The 20,793-nt window shown below is 39.1% G+C and overlaps 1 protein-coding gene across 9 annotated transcripts in view; it reads left to right on the top strand.

The window, feature by feature from the left end:
* The first annotated feature begins 7,591 nt into the window (after positions 1-7,591).
* The window catches only part of arid1b (AT-rich interaction domain 1B), a 473,172-nt gene continuing 459,970 nt past the window's right edge, over positions 7,592-20,793 (top strand). For 3 of the 9 annotated variants that reach the window (XM_008123592.3, XM_008123599.3, XM_008123573.3), the window contains exon 1: positions 7,593-9,621. In XM_008123592.3, coding sequence (XP_008121799.2) covers positions 8,074-9,621 — 1,548 coding nt within the window. In that variant the 5' untranslated portion in view covers positions 7,593-8,073. Of the gene's footprint in view, positions 9,622-10,030; positions 11,051-20,793 lie in introns of those variants that run through there. The other 6 variants (XM_008123580.3, XM_008123587.3, XM_008123613.3 and 3 more) reach the window with 4 other exon arrangements.

Genomic DNA, 20,793 nt, shown 5'->3' with positions numbered 1-20,793 from the left:
TTTCCAAATCCTAAAAAGATTAGGTATTATGAAGCAAGTGGCTTTCCTGCATTATGGTTATCTATTTAATAATATATGTTACACAAACTCGGAGCCGCGGTGGTGCAATGGGTAAAACTCTTGTGCCGGCTGAACTGCTGACCTGAAAGTTGCTGGTTCGAATCTGCGAGACGGAGGGAGCTCCTGTCTGTCAGCTCTAGCTTATGGGGACATAATAGAAGCCTCCCAGCTAACACATCCGGGCATTCCCTGGGCAATGTCTCTCACACGAGAAGCAACTTGCAGTATAATCTCAAGTCACTTCTGACACAATAACTGATAACTGATGTAAGTGAATCTACTGAAAACATAAGAAATACATATGAAATATAACAATTGAAAGAAAGTGTATGTTCAAGTGTATGCTGGAAAACTATTGGATTTTTTAATGTTGGAAAAATAACAAATTTCAGAACCAAACTTGAAATGGTAAAGTGTTGATTGAATAACGGGCACATCACTATGAACTTCACATGGCACTTAAAGTTGTGATATATTATTCTTTGGTATAGAAAGAAGAACTTGCGACCATATGCTTTTCCTCATAGTCTTGAGTTAATATTTTTTATATAAAATCAGTATGAATTGTAGTCTGAAAGAACATTCATTTATAATGGCTTGTTTTGAACTGCAACTTGTACAGATTGTAATGCCTTCTGTTTTAGGGTGTGGCGTTTGCCATGGGTGATGGGGAATTACATGTGTTGTATTTTATATTAGGCTGATTTATTTGTGGTAGGGATCCAGTCAGGAAGAAAATCATCAAATAACCTTTGATTTCAAATGTCTCCTATTATGAGTTTTTAAATCATGTGTACAAACATTGTATGAGTAATCTGGTTTTTATAATCCTATACAGAACCAGCCGCAAAGCAAATGAGACGATAATGCAATATTGCCATGAGTTATGGTCAATGTGTCTTATCAGAATTTTTAAATTACACATTCCAGCTTAAGTGTAAATATCTGAGAGAATAAATATGTAATTGAGTTTAGACATTATTTTAGAATATACATGTTCATAAATATATACAAGTAGACATCTTTCTCTCTATTTGCATATGAAAGAGTTCAAAAATCAACTTACAAGGTTTAATGTGTATAATTAGTGACTGTTTGAATATAGAAAAGAAGAAAATCTAGGAGAAAATGTCAAAAAGGCTCAATAACAAAGACGTAGTATTCTCTTGGCAAAAGCTGATGGATGGCTTGGCATGAATTCATCTTACTGTTCTGTTATTCTTTCTTCTACAAAGATGATATATACACTCTTTCTAAGAGTTTGCATGGAATTGCAATTTGTTGTTACAGATTATAATAACCCTTGGGTACGCACCTGATTTTCCTAATAGAATTACTTACCGATCACTTCCTTCAATCAGTTTATATTAACACAGCAGTTTTGTCTTTTGGTGAAATATAAAATGTGATTGAAATACAATAATTATTTACATGTAAAGAACTCAAAGACATCTGAAAAAGCACAGTCCAGCAAGAGGGAAGCACTGAAAGCAATGGAGTGGATTTAATGATTGTAAATTGCATTTATTTAAATTCAGCATACAGTGCACTCCTACTGAGGAACAACAACAACAACAACAACAAACAAACAACAAAAAAATTGTTACCTGCTTCTTCTCATGGATCAAGGTGGGGAAAACAACAATTTAAAATAACAGCAGTTACAAACTTTTATCATCAATGAAAACCACATAAACCAATTCAAACATATAATATCAGTTTTAAGAATATATAAGACCATTACATATTAAAGTTTATAACTTAAAAGTTTGTAATTATGTGTCTCTATGTGTAATTGTTTTATTTAAATATTAGTATTTTTCTTTTTTGAATTGAGTCTACTGATGTTATCCTGCATTGTTTTGATTTGTTGTTTTTAATAACTATGGCATTGAATGCTTGCCTTTTTATATGTAAACCACTCCCTTCGGGGAGAGAGGACAGTCTATAAATAAAGTGTTGTTGTTGTTGTTGTTGTTGTTGTTGTTGTTGTTGTTGTTGTTGTTGTTGTAATTTTAAAAATCATCCAGATAGGCCTGCTGGAAATTATTGATATTTAGTGCTGTTTAAGATTAATACTATATTTAGGTGTCGATTCTTTTCCAGCAGGTCGTTCCACAGTCTAGGGGATGATGGGTGTAAATGTCCCTCAGTGAACCTGAGTATAAGAGAAGGATTATACAGGAAGAGGCATTGACTCAGACATAAGTGATTCCAAGTGCATGTAGGATTGCAGACACAATAGTTAATTGCTGGAGAACTGTATCCCAATTACATACTTTGGATTGATTTTTAAAAATGTTCAATAAATTAATATTGGGCACAATCTAGGGCACATTCAGAATGAGTGAAAAATTTATTCCAGTTTTACACCTGGGAAGATGATACACCTGATTGTACTGGAGCTGACAGAAAATATTTTGGGATAAACAAAGTGTATACAAAACAAAATCAGAAAGAACCGGAACATAATCAGCACACAATCTGAATATGCCCTAATGTTCTAATTGATAGGATATATACACATACATACATACATACATACATGTATGTATGTGTGTGTGTTTTTGTGTCAAAACATTTATTTTGAGAAAAAATGTTTTATGATAGTGGCAATGTATTATGATTGAACAGACATTTTCATTTTAAAAGATTGTATGATCGGTTGTTTGCTTTTAGGTTTATGGCATCCTTCTCTTTAGCTTAGTTCATGGATTAGGATATGGCACTTTCAAGATAACTCTGCACAGTATGTATTAATTGCATTAAAACAGATCTTAATTTCTTAATGCCAATAATGGCTGCTTGCTATTATACAAATGCAAGTCATTTCTATGACTAATAATTTCACGAAATTGGAAGTAATCGTTCTTTGGATTGTCCGCTATGTTTTACATACAGCAGATGTAGTTTCATTGTTTAGGGACATAACGATAGTGGTGAAAATGTTTTAATCTCTTTAGGAAATCCTAGCTCTGCATACAAATGAACGAAACATGTTGAATGCAACTCCATATGTAACAATTGTATTAAGAGCATCATTAACGCAAATGATTATTAGGACTTTGAGACAGCTGGACAGAGTAAGAGAAGGCAGAAATGTTGCTGCAACAGGCTGCAGGCCACAATTTAACAAATCACACCTCTGAAAACGACACGAGGAGCAAAAAGATGTAGTATTTATCATTTGGCAAGAGTGTATTGATGCTAGAACAGAAAGAGAGTATCGCTTGAAAAAGGCATTATTTACGGTAAAAGTATCATTTGCCAACGTCTAACATATACTTGAATGTACTGTAAATATTGTGTTGGATTATTTTACTTCCTAGATTATTTAATAGATCGTGGTATTAGTATGATCCCTGTATCCATAATGAATATACTCCTGGGCTTCATCTGGATACATGAAACAGTGGAAGATAGCAAATCTCCAAGAATATAATAATAATAATAATAATAATAATAATAATAATAATAATAATAATAATAAAACTTGATTTATATCCCGCCCTATCTCCCAATACGGGACTTGGAATGGCTGACAACATAAAAGGCAAATATTCAAAGCCAACAAGTGCACACATACAGACATAATAAATAGCATTTAAAACCCAACCACAATACTATGCTGGAGGACCTAGAAAATGCCTAGAAAGGACATATGTATTTTGCTAAATATGGACAAATGAAACAGCAGATACTTGTCCCACATATATGGGGGTTGTACTGTATTCTTAGTCTCTCTTCTTACACGCATATACACAACTTATATAAAAATATTTGCATGTGGGAAAATAGCAAAGATTATTACACTCCAGTTATTTAAATAGATCTTCCCATACTCTTTAAAACAATTGTGCAATGTTGCTAACATAAAATGGGCAGTCTAATATTTTTGAGAGAGTAAAGTTCCAGATGAACAGTTTTCAAGGAATGCCAGTTAACAAGAGCTTTTTAGTCAAATAGCTATCTGTCTTGGTTTTAAATCAATGTATCAGTTAATTAATAGACTAAACCTTTGAGTACATCAGCATAGTTGATATTTGATTGCTTGGGTAGTTTATCTTCACCAAATAGTACATTTTACAAGTCTGGTTCTGTGCGAATTCCATTTGTGTCGTTAGTGCATGGTGTGCTACTTTGGTGAAACAATTTGATGGAATAGTCTGTTAGATGTCCAAATAAACATTTTAGTACTGATTCAATCATTTTAACAGAACTTACACCTACTAAGATTAGTGGTGGAGTATGTGGTTCATGTGCAAAAGATTTAGAGTTCAATCTGTAACATTTCTAGACAGAGGTCAGAAAGAACTTAGAGCATTGCTGCTGGTCAGTGTTGGGGCTATTAGGTTACATTGCCCAAGTGTCTGATACAGTATAAGGCCTCTTTATGCATTCTAATATAATTGATTAAGGCCTTATGAGACAATACTACCTAGGTTGATCCAGAATTAAGTTCCACAAAGTTCAAGATGTCAAACCCCCAGAATAGCCTCAGGCTGCAGTCTTGACCAGAGATCACTGGAAGAATTCAGTTATATCAGTTGTAATTATTGGGGCTGATAAATGGTTTACTGTTTGAAGGGATTTCAGGCATGGGCAAACTTTGGCAATCCAGCTTAAGCGGCTGAGGGGGAAAAGGATGGGACTTGGGGCCAGGAATTGTGGGAGTTGAAGTCCAAAACACCTGGAGAGCCAAAGTTTGCCCATGCCTGAACTAGATTGTAACAATTCCATGAGCCCTAATAACATGAACCATTAAAATAAAGTAACAAAATGAAAATTTAAATCATTGATCATACTAGGTTTAACCATTCGTTCTGTCCTTCTTTCCTGTCTTGTTGGGATAGTTATTCAGTCAATATAGATGTTCACCTTGATCTAGCAAGGGAAACCTAAATGTCTTATGGGGAGAAGCTAGGACTGTTTTCTGATGAAATAAGAAAGCACACCCCCTATTTAGGCCCACGAGGTGTCCCATTTGTGACCTAAGGAAGAAAGTTTTGACAAATGAGCTAGGGGTGTTGTATAGTGTTTGAATTATATTAACAGTTTTGAAAGGTTTTATGCTGCTTTGGATCTTGTTTAAGAGAGGAAAGTGAGATAATGATGATGATGATGATGATGACGATAATACGTTATTCATCTGTCTTCCAAACACATTTTTTCTTAGCATTTTGATTTTTAGGCCTGTTCCTGGGTTTATTTGGGACAGATTCAGAAAATTGCATTGGGTAGACTGCATCAGCTCTAGTTTCTTAGGCATGTGTGGAAAGTTTGTATCATAAATCTGTGCTTTTGGTATGAAGTACATAGATTCTTATATAGCACACTTTTCTTTTAATGTTTATTATGTTTTCTTTGTGTTTAAAAGATATTAATTTAAACACCATATTAAAATATCTTGATATTTTATGGGCGAGCAGATGGCAACTGGTTGATGGCATATGTTCTGTATCTCAAAAACTAAAGCTGATAGGGGAAAACGGGTGCCATTTCTGGAACTAGGAGGTGAAATACATACAAAAACAGGACTTAACATTTGAAGCACCAAAAATGTGTGTTGGGCAGTGTCATATTTTGTTTATGAGTTTTATAATCCTATGTATGTGTTTTGCTGGTTTTTTAAATCTATGCGTTTAAATCTATGTGTTGTACCCTGCACATAATGAGAATAGATATTATTCTCATTATGCCCACCTACATGGCTTCGAAGTGTGGTTTTTAAAAAATGTGATGATGTGATTGATGCAGAGGACCTTTTCAGGCCATTCCAAAAACTAGTGCTGAGAGGTCAATTGAGCGTATTGGTGCTTTGGAAGTAAGAAGGAGCTCAATGGTTGAAATGAAGGCAACAATGAGCCTCAGTCACACAGGTTGAGGTGTAATATTGAGGAGGAATAAAAAGAAAGGGTCATGGCTGTATGGGCATGTTCCAGAAGCATTATCTCCTGAAGTTTTGCTTGCATCTATGGCAGGCATCCTCAGAGGTTGTGAGCAGTTGGAAACTAGGCAAGTGGGGTTTATATATCTGTGGAATGTTCAGAGTGGGAGAAAGAACTCTTGTATGCCAGCTTGATCAGCATTGAATAGTCTTGCAGATTCAAAGCCTGGCTGCTTCTTGCCTGAGATAATTCTTTGTTGGGAGGTATTAGTTGGCCCTGATTGTTTCTTGTCTGGAATTCCCATTTTCTGAATGTTGTTCTTTATTTACTGTCCTGACTTTAGAGTCTTTTAATACTAGTAGCCAGATTTTGTTCATTTTCATTGTTTCCTCCTTTCTGTTGAAATTGTCTACGTGCTTGTGGATTTCAATGGCTTCTCTGTCTCTTCACTGATATTCAGTGCTAATCAAGCTGACCAATTGCAACATTCACACTTGCTTCAGGCAGACTACAATTCTTTCTCCCACCCTGGACATTATTCCACAGATATATAAACCCCCTCTTGACTAGTTCCCAACAGACCTCACAACCTCTGAGGATGCCTGGCATAGATGTGGACAAAAAGTCAGGAGAGAATGCTTCTGGGACATGGCCATACAGCCCGGAAAACTCACAGCAGCCCAGTGATTCTGGTGTGAGAAACTGCAAGTCGCTTCTGGTGTGAGAGAATTGGCCGTCTGCAATGAAAGCCTTTGACAGCACAATACAAAAAAGTAATGAAGGCTGTTATTTCCCTGCCTCCAAAAAGACAAGCGTTCTTTCACCCACCCTGGACCTTGCACAGATACAGTAGTCTCACTTATCCAACATTCTGGATTATCCAATGCAGTCTGCCTCCTGCCCAGATCCACAGCTCTTTCTCTAGGCAGCAAGGACTGAACTTTTTATGGATTTAACTACCAACAATGTTGTTACTGTAAGTTCATTTTATGCAATTCTATCCTTATTTGTAGTCAATTTGTTAGTAGCCAGTGTTTTTGTAGTCAATGCTTTAAATATATTGCGATGTTTTGGTGCTAAGTTCGTAAATAATTACTACATAACGTTACCGTGTATTGAATGGCTTTTTCTGTCGCTTTGTTGTAAAACATGTTTTTGGTGCTTAATTTGTAAAATCATAATGTAATTTGACGTTTAGTAGGCTTTTCCTTAATCCCTCCTTATTATCCAACATTTTCACTTATCCAACGTTGGATAAGTGAAACTCTACTGTATATAAACCTTCCTTGCTTAGTTTTTCCAATATACCTCACAACCTCTGAGGATGCCTGCCATAGATCCGCCCTGAGTCTCTTTCGGGGTGAGAAGGGCGGAATATAAATACTGTAAGTAAGTAAATAAATAGATGTGGGTGAAACGTCAGGAGAGAATGCTTCTGGAACATGGCCATACAGCTCGGAAAACTCACAATCACCCTGTGATTCTGGCCATGAAAGCCTTCGACAAAACATTGTGATTTCCTCATTTCTGCCGAGCGCAGCGCTGAGGCCAGGCAGGCTTTCCCTTCCTCCTCCTCCTCTTCCGCAGAGGAATCCGGGATCGGAATCCACTCCGCGTTTTCCATGCGGCCCAGTCTCCCGGCAGAAGTGGATCGTAGTGGTTGGAGCTCTCTCTCTCTCTCTCTTGCCATGCATGCTGGGCCAGATCGGCTCAGCCAGACGTGTATTTATTTACCCATATCCGGGTTCAAGAGGGGGTGGGGGAGAGAGGGAGAAAGGAAAGGAGAGAAAGAACGAAAAAGTTTTATTGAGACCTCACCAAGAACCCCCCTCCCCTGAAAACCCCTCCCAAAAAAAACCCAACTTCCATCATGAAACAACCCCATCACTGCAGGAACAACAACAGCAGGCAGCGACCGTGAGGCGTCCTTAAATTGAGCAAGGACTCAGCAAAGAAAGGGAGGGGAGTTTCGGTCTGGTTTTTTTGCATGGAATAACCAATATATATATTTTGTTGGTGGGTGGGTTAACAAACAACCCGGCGTCCCTCCAATTGGGGTTGTTTTCCCCCCTTTTCTTTTTAAATCCTTATTTGTTTGTTCCCCCCTTGGAGCCATGTTGCCTGGATGATGGCCGCGCAAGTGGCGGCGAGGGAGAACAACCCAGGCAAGAGCCCCACTTTGCCGGGAAGCAGCAGCAACAGCAGCTTAAGCCAGGACTCTTTGGGCGCAGATGGGACGAAGAGCAACAACAACAGCAGCGGCGGCGGAGGAGGCTTGAACAACGTGGAGCTGCACCACCACCACAATCACCACCTCCTCCACCAGCACCATCACCACCGCCGCCTCCACCATCATGAGCTGAACGCGGCCAATAATGCAACTTCTCCTTCGAACAGCAACAACAACGCAAGCAGTCTCGGCAGCTCGTCCTCGTCCTCCTCCTCCGAGGCGCTTCTCAAAGAGTTCGCCGCCATGGAGGCCGGCCTGGCGCCCAACCACAAGCTGAAAGGCGTCGCGGGGGAGCACCACAACGCGGCCTCGCTGCCTTTCCAGCTCCGCCAGGCCCTGCACAGGAGCCCTTTCCAGCAGCAGCAGCTGCAGCAACCACCACCACAATCACCTCAGCAGAGTCACAACAGCAACGGCAGCAGCAGCAGCGCAGATATGGAGCCGCCTCAGCAGCAACAACATGGAGGAGGCCACGAAGGCGGCGTGTTGGGGCCACAGAGCCGGGCGAAGAAAGGCGGAGGAGGGGAGGAAGAGGCGGACAAAATGGGCGAGCAGCGTCTCGGAGGACCTTTGGGCGGAGGAGGAGGAAGAAGCAGCGGAGGAAGCAGTAGTAGCAGCAGCAACCCCTCCGCCGCCTCGGAGTTTAATAGCTATTACAGCGGGAGCAGCAACAACAACAACGGCAACAGCGCCTCCTCTTCCTCCTCCTCCTCCTCAGCCAGCCGGGCCGGGCCTTGCTTTGATCAACATGGCGGACAACAAAGCCCCGGGATGGGGCTAATGCTCCCCGCGGCGGGAACAACGGCTTCAGCGGCAGCAGCGGCGGCGTCAGGGGCCCCACTGAACATGGAGCCCGCGCCCCATTCGCACGACTCCTTCGCCCACGGACACTACAACCACTACGCCTACGGGCGGCCTGGAGGAGGAGGAGGCGGCGGCGGCGGAGGAGGAGGAATCAGCAGCAGCGCTAGCAGCGGAGGAGGAGGAGGATATGGGGCCCCGTCTTCGGCCTTCGGGGTGCTGGGCTCCCCCAGGCAGCTCCCCCCTCAGAGCATAATGCTGGGCCCAGGAGGCGGAGGCAAGGGCTTCCAGCGCTTCCCGGGCCCTGCTCAGCAGCACCCCTCGGGAGCAACGCCGACCTTGAACCAGCTGCTGACTTCGCCCAGCCCCATGATGCGGAGCTATGGAAGCAGCGGCTACCCCGAGTACGGGCACCCCGGCGCGGCGGTGGCCCCTGCGGCCCAACAGGCCCAAGCCGCTTCCTCCGCCGCCTCAGCCGCCTCCTCTGCCGCCGCCGCCTCCTCCTCCAAGGACGGGGGCGGCCCCTTCGGGGCCAGCAGCGCCAACGCCAGCCCGGCCTGGGCCCCCGCGGCTGCACCACAGCGGGGTCACCCGGCCATGAGCCCCGGAGGCAGCGCCGCGCAGGCTCTCGGCAGGAGCCAGGTGAGCACAGGCCCTCTTTCCCTCTCGCTTCCTCTTCCCCTTACTGAGGGACACTGTCTCGGCCCCTTTCAGGCCACACATGGCTGCATTGGGATGGCTTCCTTCATGGAAAAACAACCTCTGAGGATGCCTGCCATAGATGTGGGTGAAACGTCAGGAGAGAATGCTTCAGGAACATGGCCACACAGCCCAGAGAATGTACAACTACCCAACCTCCCCAGAGCTTTTTGCCTGTGGCAATCCTTGCACCACCCATGCACCCAGACCAGGCATAGGCAAACCTCGGCCCTCCCGTGTTTTGGACTTCAACTCCTCCAATTCCTAACAGCCTGCTGGCTGTTAAAAATTGTGGGAGTTGAAGTCCAAAGCACCCAGAGGGCCGAAGTTTGCCCATGCCTGACAGACCCACCCCTCAGTGCCTCCATTGGGTTGCTGTGAGTTTTGCTTGCCGTAGGGCTATGTTCCAGAAGCATTCTCTCCTGACATTTCACCCACATCTATGGCAGGCATCTTCGGAGGCTGTCGTGAGATCTGTTGGAAACTAGGCAAAGGAGAAAGAACCAGGGTGGGAGAAAGAACCCTTGTCTCCCTGAAGCAAGCATGAATGCTGTAATTAATCACCTCTGTTAGCAATCGAAAAGCTTTGCAGCTTCAAGGCCTGGCTGTTTCCTGCCAGGAAGGAATCCAACACAAAATCTGGCAACCAGTATTAAAAATAAACTTTTAAATCAGGGCAACACTCAGAAAACAGGAGAATTCCAGGCATGAAACAAATCAGGGCCAGCTAATCACCTCCCAACAAAGGATTCCCCCAGGCAGGAATCAGCCAGACTTTGAAGCTGCAAGGCTTTTCAATGCTAATCAAGGTGATTAATTATCAACATTCACATTTGCCTCCAACAAACAAGAGTTCTTTCTCTCACCCCGGGCCTTCCACAGATATATAAACCTCCCTTGCTCAGTTCGCAATATACCTCTGGGGATGCCTGCCATAGATGTGGGCGAAATGTCAGGAGACAATGCTTCTGGAACATGAACACACAGCAACCCAGAGATTCCGGCCATGAAAACCTTCAACAACACAGTGTCTCCATTCTTTATTAGGTCAAAGGGAGGCCTGTGGTGGTAGGGTGGTGGGGTGGCTTTTGTTTTTTCCTCCTGCAAATAGTAGGCCATTTCTCTTTCTGTGTGACAATACACCAGACCCACACACCCCACCCATCCATGTTCCTCCTCCAAGCTTATTAGGAACCCGAACACACACACACACGCACACACCAGGATCAGGGAAAGGGAGGAGGGCCTTTCCAGGCTGGATGGAGGTCCTTCTTCCCCCCTCTTCCTCTCAATCACGGCACAACAACAAAGATCAGTAGGCTTTTGAGAAAACTGGAAGGAATTGGATCCTGAAAGGCAGCAAGAAAAGTGTGTAAGTCTCCTTGGAGGGTTGTGCTGTAGCAGTGAGAAGAAGAAGAAAAAAAGCTTTGTTGTGCCCTAGTTCTTCAGATGTCCTTCTCTCTTTTTATCAGCTTTTTCTGATGTCTTCCTAACCTATATTTTAGAAAAGAGGAGCTGAGAAGCATACGAAATGTAACAAGAAACACATTGCAATTCGTCCTTGTCTGTGCTTTTTGTCTTAACTGAAAAGGCCTGTAACTACTCATTCAGTGTTTCTGGAGACTGGCAATTTCCAATTTCCAATACATAGTATTAATCCGATAAGAGATCAGATCGATAGTTGTGGGATGGGGATTGTCCAGTGTTGGTCAAAGTTGCCTTTGTGTCGCCTTTGAAATGCTGGGAAAATTGGGCGGCAGCAACAGTGCTGTGGATGTATGTGTCTTGCTCGGCAGCCTGAGCCTAAAGAGTGACTTGATCTTCTTTGCAAGGTTTGGAATTTGAATTGTGGAGGTAAACTGGCTGTAATAGTCTCCAGACAGCTGCCTCTGAGTTGACATCTAATCTGCCATCTGATTGGCTCCTCTCTCACCATTGGGCATTTAGCATTGCTGATGTAAATAGAATTGCTGAGCAGTACAGTCACAAAAATTCTCGCCACAAATAATAACGGAGCACTTTTGCTCGCCCAGGCAAGGTTACACATTCTTAGTGGAAGCTGAAATAATTGGCAGGCAGCTTTAGATAGATGAGAGTAAGAGGAATTTGGCAAATCTTTGTTACATACAGTAAAATAAAAATCCCATTCTTCTAAAAAAATATTAGGGGTGATTGTCTGTAACCTTACTTATTTTTCATTCTATTTTGATCAGCTCTGAAGGCTTCCTTTAATTTGAAATATGGTTAAATATTTTGATCACTACATTTTAAATAGTTTGGTTTTTTACAAGAAAAAAGAATCCTATAATGTGTCATGAAAATGTTGAATGTATGAGATACAGTGGAGTGATTGCGTCTAAGCCTTATACACTTCACTGCATTGCAAGTTATTTATGTTTTAATATATAAATGGTATTGATTTGTGTCCTTGTTACTTTGTATATATTCCCCACATTTTAAGCTTTTTAGACTCTTGATTTAGACAAGCAGAATTGCGTAATGTCATTTTAAAAAATTAATTAAAAACATCAACCTATAAAATCTTTTTTTTAAAAAAACCCCTCTGTTTTGGATTTTGATTTCATAGATCAGAAACGGGAATTATCATGCTTCATTTAATTCTTCTGATTTGAAAAATAAAATACAAGTTTATGCATTAATTTGCGAATTATGTTAAAAGGTAATAATAACATGTTTCAGTTTTACTGAGGAACATTTCATCTCTCAGCAACATACTTTATTATGAATTGCTGAATCTTTGAGCATGCTTTAAACGATAGGATCAGGATAAATTCCTACTTTGATACTCCAGAAAGCCTAATTTCAGACTAAAAGACATCTTAAAATGTCAATACTGAACAGTGGTTATGGTAGTGAGTGACTTAATAAGCAAAACAAATATTTTGAATCCTAGACTGACTGAAAACATATTTGTCTATTGTTTACAGATTATTTCTCTAACATTTTAGTTTTTCCCCTCCACCCCTTTACACGGATAGTATACATTCAAGGAGTTAATATTTTTTTCTTTTGAATTTTCTGAGATAAAGGGGTTACTAGAAACCATTAGGTAATGAATCTGTGTATGTAAAATCCCTTGTAATTTTAAAAGATTAGCTTTGTTTCCTTTGTTTTAAACAATAGGCTGCTTAAACATTCGTTTTCAGAAGGAAAAAAAGGCACAGCAAGCTGGCTATGAGATACATTGGACATTTATCTGCTGTTTCTCTGTGGTTTGAATTGTTAGAAGCATTTTTTTATTGGAGTGAGAAAAAAAACATATTTATTATGACCCTTTGAAAAACCCATTTCCAGTCAACTGTTTCACATCCTGCTTGTAGTAGCAAATATTTGTTTGATACCATGATGTACTAGATGCGATTTTTGAAAGGTAATTCTGTCAGTTTTTGTTCTTTGATGCTGTATTTCATTATTCTAATATTGTTTAGAATAGCCATAATTGGTTAATCATTTTTCCATTGTATTTGGAGCTGCTGGTCAACAGATAAATAGCCGTAAGGAGATAATTGACTTAAACAGCCCATTTCTTTTTTAAAATCTGTATGTCCTTGAGACACATAATATATTGGTTAACCTGGTTTTCTTATATTAAAAATTCTAAAAACTAGCAGGTACCTTTTGCTATTGTATACTATTGGTGACGGTGCTAAATGTTTCAGAGACATGGAATGAAACATTTGCCATCACATGCAACATGAGCCTGATACTCTGCAAAATGCATGTATATTGTATCTGTTTATAAAGGCACGTGTGTGCGCGTATGTGCGTGCGCATGCATGTATGTGCATATTAATTAGCAGCTCTGAATGTACAGATGTGCAAAACATAATTGGTAATTCTAATCATACCCAATTTAACCTTTCTCGTTAAATAAAAGAAGGTAGAATGCAATGTATACTCCCTGGAATCGTATTAACATTAATGATGCTTAATGGCTTTTAATATTGGGGAATTGAATTGTAGGATCAGCAAGATTTTCTATCTTATTTGCTGTACATAAAATTAAATAAAATTTGAGTACTGCTTTAATTTTTGTATCACTTGTCCATTGCAAAGGCATTTCCCCTTTGCAGGAAAAGAGAGAGAAATATAAAGTCCTGACTAATTGTGGATAAAGTCTAAGATGGTATAATTAGGAGAAACACATGTAATCTCATCAGTTCTTATTTTATATTTGTCAATGTTGCTGTTGATTGGCATGAACACTAGAAATCATTTAACTTGTTTCAGTTTAAATTGTAGTTCACATTGGAGGGTATCATACTTACAAAAATAAGAAGATATGTGAATTCAATAGTACATGTTCATTGTTTTTATTAGTTTTTTTTTTAGGGAATCCGTCAAGGTTGGCCGATTATTAAACAAACCAGTCCAAGGTTCTTCTTGCTATTTAATTTTTTTTATTAAAAGAGCTCCCCCAGCAAGTCTGTTTAGGCTAGATGTATTGCATCTTGTCAGAGCTTTGTTTTAAATAAGGGCTGAAAGACTAGGACTGTATATCAGAGACTTCTGATAAATGCTTGTGGATCTATAGATTATTAGTAGACCATTGGGAGAATATAACTCACTTTGCACTATATTTGTTCAGAACAACATTTCTAATCATAACATCTAAAGAGAACTTGTAAAGGAACAATATCAAGAATTAACAGCTCGTCTTGTTGCTTATATTATTAACATTGTGGGCTCATTGTGCACTACTCATTACTGGTTGCAGTATTAATAAGATCGATGGAATATTACGTTTTCAGTAGGAATATATATTCAAGAGGATTGATGTTGAATTAATGATAACATACTTTCTTTTGTGCAGGATTTCCACTGTTATGTTAGAAGCAGGCTTAAACCATGTGCTTATTTTTTACTGAAAAATATAAGACTATAAATGTGTTTGGATTGAATTAAGTAAGGAATAGGCACTGAAACACATAAATGCTTCAATAAAAACATAGGCCTCAGTTGCAGGGTGAACAGACTGTTACAAGCCACTGCTTACATGAAAACTGATGTTTACAACAACCACCTCATTCTGGTAGATGATGAAAGATTGCCGAGGAAAAGGGGTACCTTCTCCCACCCATCAGGCAGGTAGTTGCATTAGCCATTTATCTGGAGTATATGCACAGCAATGGAGGATATGAAGGTTGCTTTTTTCTTCCCACGTGCATCACTTTTGGAGATGCGTATGTTGAGATTTAGAAGGCACAAAAGGTTGTTTAAATACGATGGATCACTCATACTAGATTGGATTAATTCACATTGTAGAATGTTAGAAGAACACTCTTGCCAGCAGCTTTCATTCTTTGTGTGTTTTTGATTCTTATTTCCAGAATTAAAATTAACATATTGAGAAGAAAGCCCTACGATTGTGGGAAAGGGAAAGTCGAATTCCTAGGTAACATCATCATCCGGTTTTTAGGAACCTTGGTGACCAGCCACGTGGGGTGTATTCAGGCATGTGGATTTTGCTTACTGCATATATTAAAACTAGTGGGAGTGACCTGAAATGTTCATGAGCTGCACGTTTTGTAGCAGTGTTATGTGTTTTGATTTATATAATTGCCTTCAAGCTTGTTAAAGCACTGGTACTGCATTTCTGTACCATTTTAAAATGTGTCAAATATTAGGAGATACTAAAGATTCTCTATGGATATGTAAAGAAGGGCTACCTCACTTGCTGTGCTCGCTCAAGGCTTGAGAATTTCAGATCCCAGAAGTGTTTAGCTGTGGTAGGCTAACCTATTTGAAATAAATTTTAGCATTGTGATTATTATATTTCCTTGTAAATCTGAATTTTTCCATGTTGGGGCTATTTACACAGCTCCTAATGCTTTTCTTAAAGATAGACGGTGCTGAAAGTATCTGAATTAATTCAGGTTTACTTTGTCAATATGCCTCAGTGCTCCTGAAATTTGATTTTAAAATTGAGATAGAAATAATTCGCTCCCCAAAGAGTAAATACTTGTCCTGACTTGCTGGCACTTTTCTCATATATAAATGCTTGCTTTCAGACCTGAGATTCTGCATAACTAATTTATCTGCATAGTATGAGTGATTTGCTTATTTGGCCGACTAAATAAATAAATAAACCCTTGCTTGTGAAAATCAAGACAGTTTTTATGGAATCATGTCGATAGAATTTACCTTGTTTGAATTTTAATAAAAGCTTATTTTCACATTCAAAACCATATTCTTCTTCCCACATTGCAATTTTAGGTCAAAAGAGTGCTGTTACAAGCTATTCCTTTGAAATTATGGCATGGAAAGAAGGTTAAACACTTGTGCAAGAAAGGCATAGAGGTCCAAAATGCTGCCAATTCCTTAATTTACCAACATAAAAGAACTGAAGATGGCATGTTTCCTTAGTTGTGTTACAAATATCTCCAGTTAGATGACTTGTAGCTTAGCTTGGGGAATCCATTTCAATAGATTCAAAGTCAGAGAGATACTGTTCACAGGTAATAACTTCCAGAGGTTTCTTGGCACTTTAAAGACTAATACATTTATTGTGACATGTGTTTTCGTGGACTAAGGTCTCTTTCCTCTGACATATTCATCAGATGTAACTTCATGAGATGTTCATATGTAATTAATTATTAAGGAAGGAGACATCACACAGGGACATTTTCTAAACACAGGAGCCTTTCGATATGTCTCTATTGGCATGCATTTATTATGGGGAAAAGTAATAATACTAGATAAAAATTGCTAGAGAAATGCTCTATATGTTTAGATATTCATTTCAAATTTGGAACAGTACTACGTATTCTTCACATGCCTATGTTTTAGGGGCCCTCCCTTGAAAGTACATTTGTGTGAGGTAAAGATTCACTTTATACATAGAAATACTTCAGATTCGTTTATGAGATAGACTATTTCAGGTTTTGTCAACAAGATGGAGATCTTTGAAAGACAAAAAGGATATTTGGAACCACAGTGTTATTTTGAATGAATATTACTTTTTGGTTTGACAAACTCTATAAGTATAAACGAACTATATATCTCTGTGTTTGTGGAAACGTGAAGAAATAAGCAGGAGAATTCAATTAAAGCTTTTTAGTTGTACCTAGCAATGGAAATTATGTCTTTGTTTGCCTTGTGACAGCAGCACTTGTCTATGTATCTAGTGAGCTTAGAAGAATAGGATTTTGCTGTCTTCTCTTTAATTCAGTTAGGAAAACATGAATTAGATTCTATTGAATTCCAGTTCTCAATATATATATGCCATTTTCCATTTGTTTACCATGTGTTGTGATGTGGTAATAGTATTTTAACAATTTATATAATAATAAATAGTATTTAGCAGTTTATATAATTTCAGTCATATAAGTTAATAAAATTAATTGTCAAATAGGAGAAATGGTGACCAACCTATTTCTTTATAATCAAAATTGTTCTTAGCTAAAACGTCTAGTGCTATTATCAATATGTATGTCTGTGTTTTCAGGGGAAAACAGTATATTTCCTTTTCTTCTAGCCTCCTTTTCTCTTTGAGGTTACATTCCTGTGCCTCCATACCTGGGAGGGTGTCCCACAGAGCCCAGTGAGGTTTACTTTTGAATAAAGCTTTTCTACTAAATTCCAACATTGTTTTTATACCTCAGAAGTCTCTTTGTGATTGTGAGAGACAGTAAAACTGATCTCTGATGATAGACCTATCATGTTTCTGAAAGGCGTATAGATGGTCTTAATAAAAAGTGTTCTCACTGTATTTTGCCAAGATTGTTACTAGTCAAACAGATCTCTTCTAATTTAGATTTACCTTATAGGTGAGATCTAGCAAAATACATACACCAACCATGGATGGTGGCTGATTAAAACTTGTAGTCAGTTTGACACAGTGTCTGGTGAATTGCATTTGGTGAGTTGTTCCCAAGTGGTGGCAGACAATAGTTGTAATTTTTGTATTCCTTCAAATCATTTCCAACTTATGGTGACCTAAAGGTACACCTATCACTCGATTTCCTTGGCAAGATTTGTTCAGAGAAGGTTTTCATTTCCCTTTATCAGAGGCTGAGAGAGTGTGACTTGCCCATTGTCACCCAATGAGTTGCTGTGACTGTGTGGTTTTCAAAGTCAAAATCAAACACTGACATTTCTGTAGAACACTGGCTCTCTTTATTCCTTCCTACTAAAGAGAGAGTGAGGGAGATTAAAATTACATGTGAATTGCATACTATTGTTACTTCAAGAATGTGTGAATTATCATTTCTGTGCTTATTACTAGAAAATTCTTCAGGCACATATAAACTGCTTTATGTAGGCATAACCTGTTTAGCCAAAGAAGTACATATGGTGATAGATGGCCTGAAAAAAGAGAGGTATTTTAGGACTATGCTATTCAGTGTTATTTCCAACCCCCACTGCTGGCACTGTTGGAATAATGCCTATGAAATAAATGTTCATTTAATGATATAATTTATTATAAATTGGAGAAATGGTTTGTGTCCAGTAATAAGTACTGTGTTTGTGGCCTAGCATATTCTTACTTGCAGTTGATTTCCCATCTTTTCTTCCATATATTTCATTTAAATAGACGTTATGCTTATTTAGTCATAACTAATATGTTAAGAGATATAATGTGTCATCCTTTAATTTTAAAATGGAATAAAAGAGTTTTGGTGTGGCTTGTATTTATAGAATTTGTTGACTTTATTTTGCTATCTATATCTTGATCCTGTTGTCTGCTGAGATCGATGTCATTAAAGTGCTAAAATTTCAGTTGAAATACTCTGTGGTGTTCTTAATTTAATGTGTTCCATATATTTAGTGGCATTTGCTTTGGAGTCACAGTGTAGTCATTTCCATTTTGTTTTACTCAGCAGTATGAAACCTGCAAAAGGTGTGAATGGTATAATGTTTTTTGATGCATCAGCATCAAATTTTTAGGTACCAGAAAAAACAAGTGATATTTATTTCAATCTAGTTGTGGAGAACAAGGTGTTGGCATGACCATTTGTATATTATACTTTTTCTAATTTATGTGTTTGTGAGAGTGCCATTTTGCAAGCTGTAGATACATGAAAATGAAGTGTATAATACGTTAGAGCTGAGGACTTCAGTAGCGTTCACACAATTAGAAATTATTGTGGTGGACAAAGTTAATTTGATTTTGCAGTTCTTGTAAGAAATTAAGATAAAGCAGTTGACTTTCTTGGCACAAGTAGTTCCCCATGTTCTGTTTAGGTATATTTTCTGTGATGTATATAGTTAAATATTATTTATATCCCTGGATTTGCATTAATTCCTTTTTTTAATGTAGGAAATAGCTAGTCTCCATTTCGGTGTCCTCTCCCCCCCCCTCCCCCCACTCATTCCCTTGGACTCAGTTACACAGCATGGGAGGGGAGAGAGGCTGGTGCCTGGAATCAGTTCAAAATAAGGTATGTATTAGCATCTGTAAAAGTTTCTCACATGGAGCAAAGTGGTTTGCTTGCATGGCGTCACATGATCAAAATATTTTTACCCTTAGTGCTGCCAGAAGCTATCTATTGCTTTTCAACAATCTCAGTTGTTGGGCGCCATGCCAAGATGTTTAAGGCAGCCCCTTACATGAGCTGTTCCATTCTTAACCTCCTTGACTGAAGTGCCATGACCTTCACATATGTAGATTAGCCATGTGCTCTGTGAATTGAAACTTGCTGCCTCAGGAAGAAAGGAGGTCCCCCCCCTTTTTATTCCTGAGGGAATTTGACAGCCATTCATCCCTGACCTGGGCAGAGGTAATGCAAGGAAATTGGATTCAAATGGAATGCATATATAGATAACACACAGGCAGTATACAGAGACAAGTAGCTCTCCTGCCTGGCAGAGGGAAGAATAATTCACTGACAAAGATAAGCTGCTGATTTGGATGCTGTGAAAAAGAAGCGTAAAAAGAGAAGTTTGAGAGCGTATGTTTTTGGCTGGTTGTGGCAAAACACTATGATAGTGTGTTGATATATAGAAATTTCTTTATGGAGTACGGATTTATATACAGGTATGACAATCCATCCATGTTTATTTCCCAATAACACTAAAATGCCACTGTCATTATTAGTAATTCAGATATAAAATGGAGAATTGTACCCATTGTGAATCAGAAGGTTGTAATGGTTTGAGTATTGGACTATGATTCTAGAGACCATGGTTCAAATCCCCACTCCGGCATGGAAACCCATCAGGTGATCTTGGGCAAGTCAACTTTTGAGCAGGGCAATGACAGTGCCCCCACTCAACAGATTCAGTGAAGACAGCCTAAGTTAGAAACGTCCAAAAAATCTGGAGAGCATCATGTTGGGCAACACTGTTTTAGCAAATGTAAATGGTAATTAATTGTTAACTTGGTGGGAATGGAGTTGAGCTCTTTCTTTTTCTTTAATGTTCATTCTTCCCGGCTAATTTGAGGGATAGGATTGATAGAAAGTACTGTATAGCAAATCTCCCTTTTGTTTGTTTGGGCAGTTGAGTTATTGTTATTGTTATTATAGTTATTGGTTTTGGAGCCCCGGTGGTGAAGTGTGTTAAAGCAGTGAACTTGCTGACTGAAAGGTCAGTGGTTCAAAGCATCTAGAAAAAACCTGCTTGCAGTTTTTGGTACTGTTTGCAGTTTGGTATACATTGTTGTATACTGTATTCATTGAAAATTCCTTTCTGATCTTCAAATGCATTTGGGCATCCCCATTTAATTTTAGAACAAACACTTCAAGGTGGGTTTTTTCCATCTTAGCCTTTGCTATCTGTAGTAGAGAGTCTTCTTGCCTTGTGCTAGATCTGTAACTCAGCAGGGTAACTTGAATTAATTAAAAGCATGCCACCTTATTTAATTTATTTACAAGACCAAACTTAGTTGGATTCTCATTGTGCAGAGGAAAAGTGTAAGATCTTGGACAGCGAAATGTGATTTTCCCAATTGTTTTAGCTGCACTTAGCTAAAATATCATACATATTTGGTATGTCTTAATATTTTTAAAAAATCCTTTCATGGTGAGCATGCAACAAGGCATTAAAATAGGATACCAAAGCCAAGGGCATTGTTTTCCTTTCCCATTTGTTTTGATGTACATCTTCTGCTGCTGCCTACCAGTCCTTGTCATCTTCCCCACACTTAAAATC

Source organism: Anolis carolinensis, chromosome 1 (assembly GCF_035594765.1).
Source record: "Anolis carolinensis isolate JA03-04 chromosome 1, rAnoCar3.1.pri, whole genome shotgun sequence".
NCBI classification, from domain to species: domain Eukaryota; kingdom Metazoa; phylum Chordata; class Lepidosauria; order Squamata; family Dactyloidae; genus Anolis; species Anolis carolinensis.
Note: the sequence above shows the minus strand (reverse complement) of the source record. Positions and strands in the feature narration are given on the sequence as shown.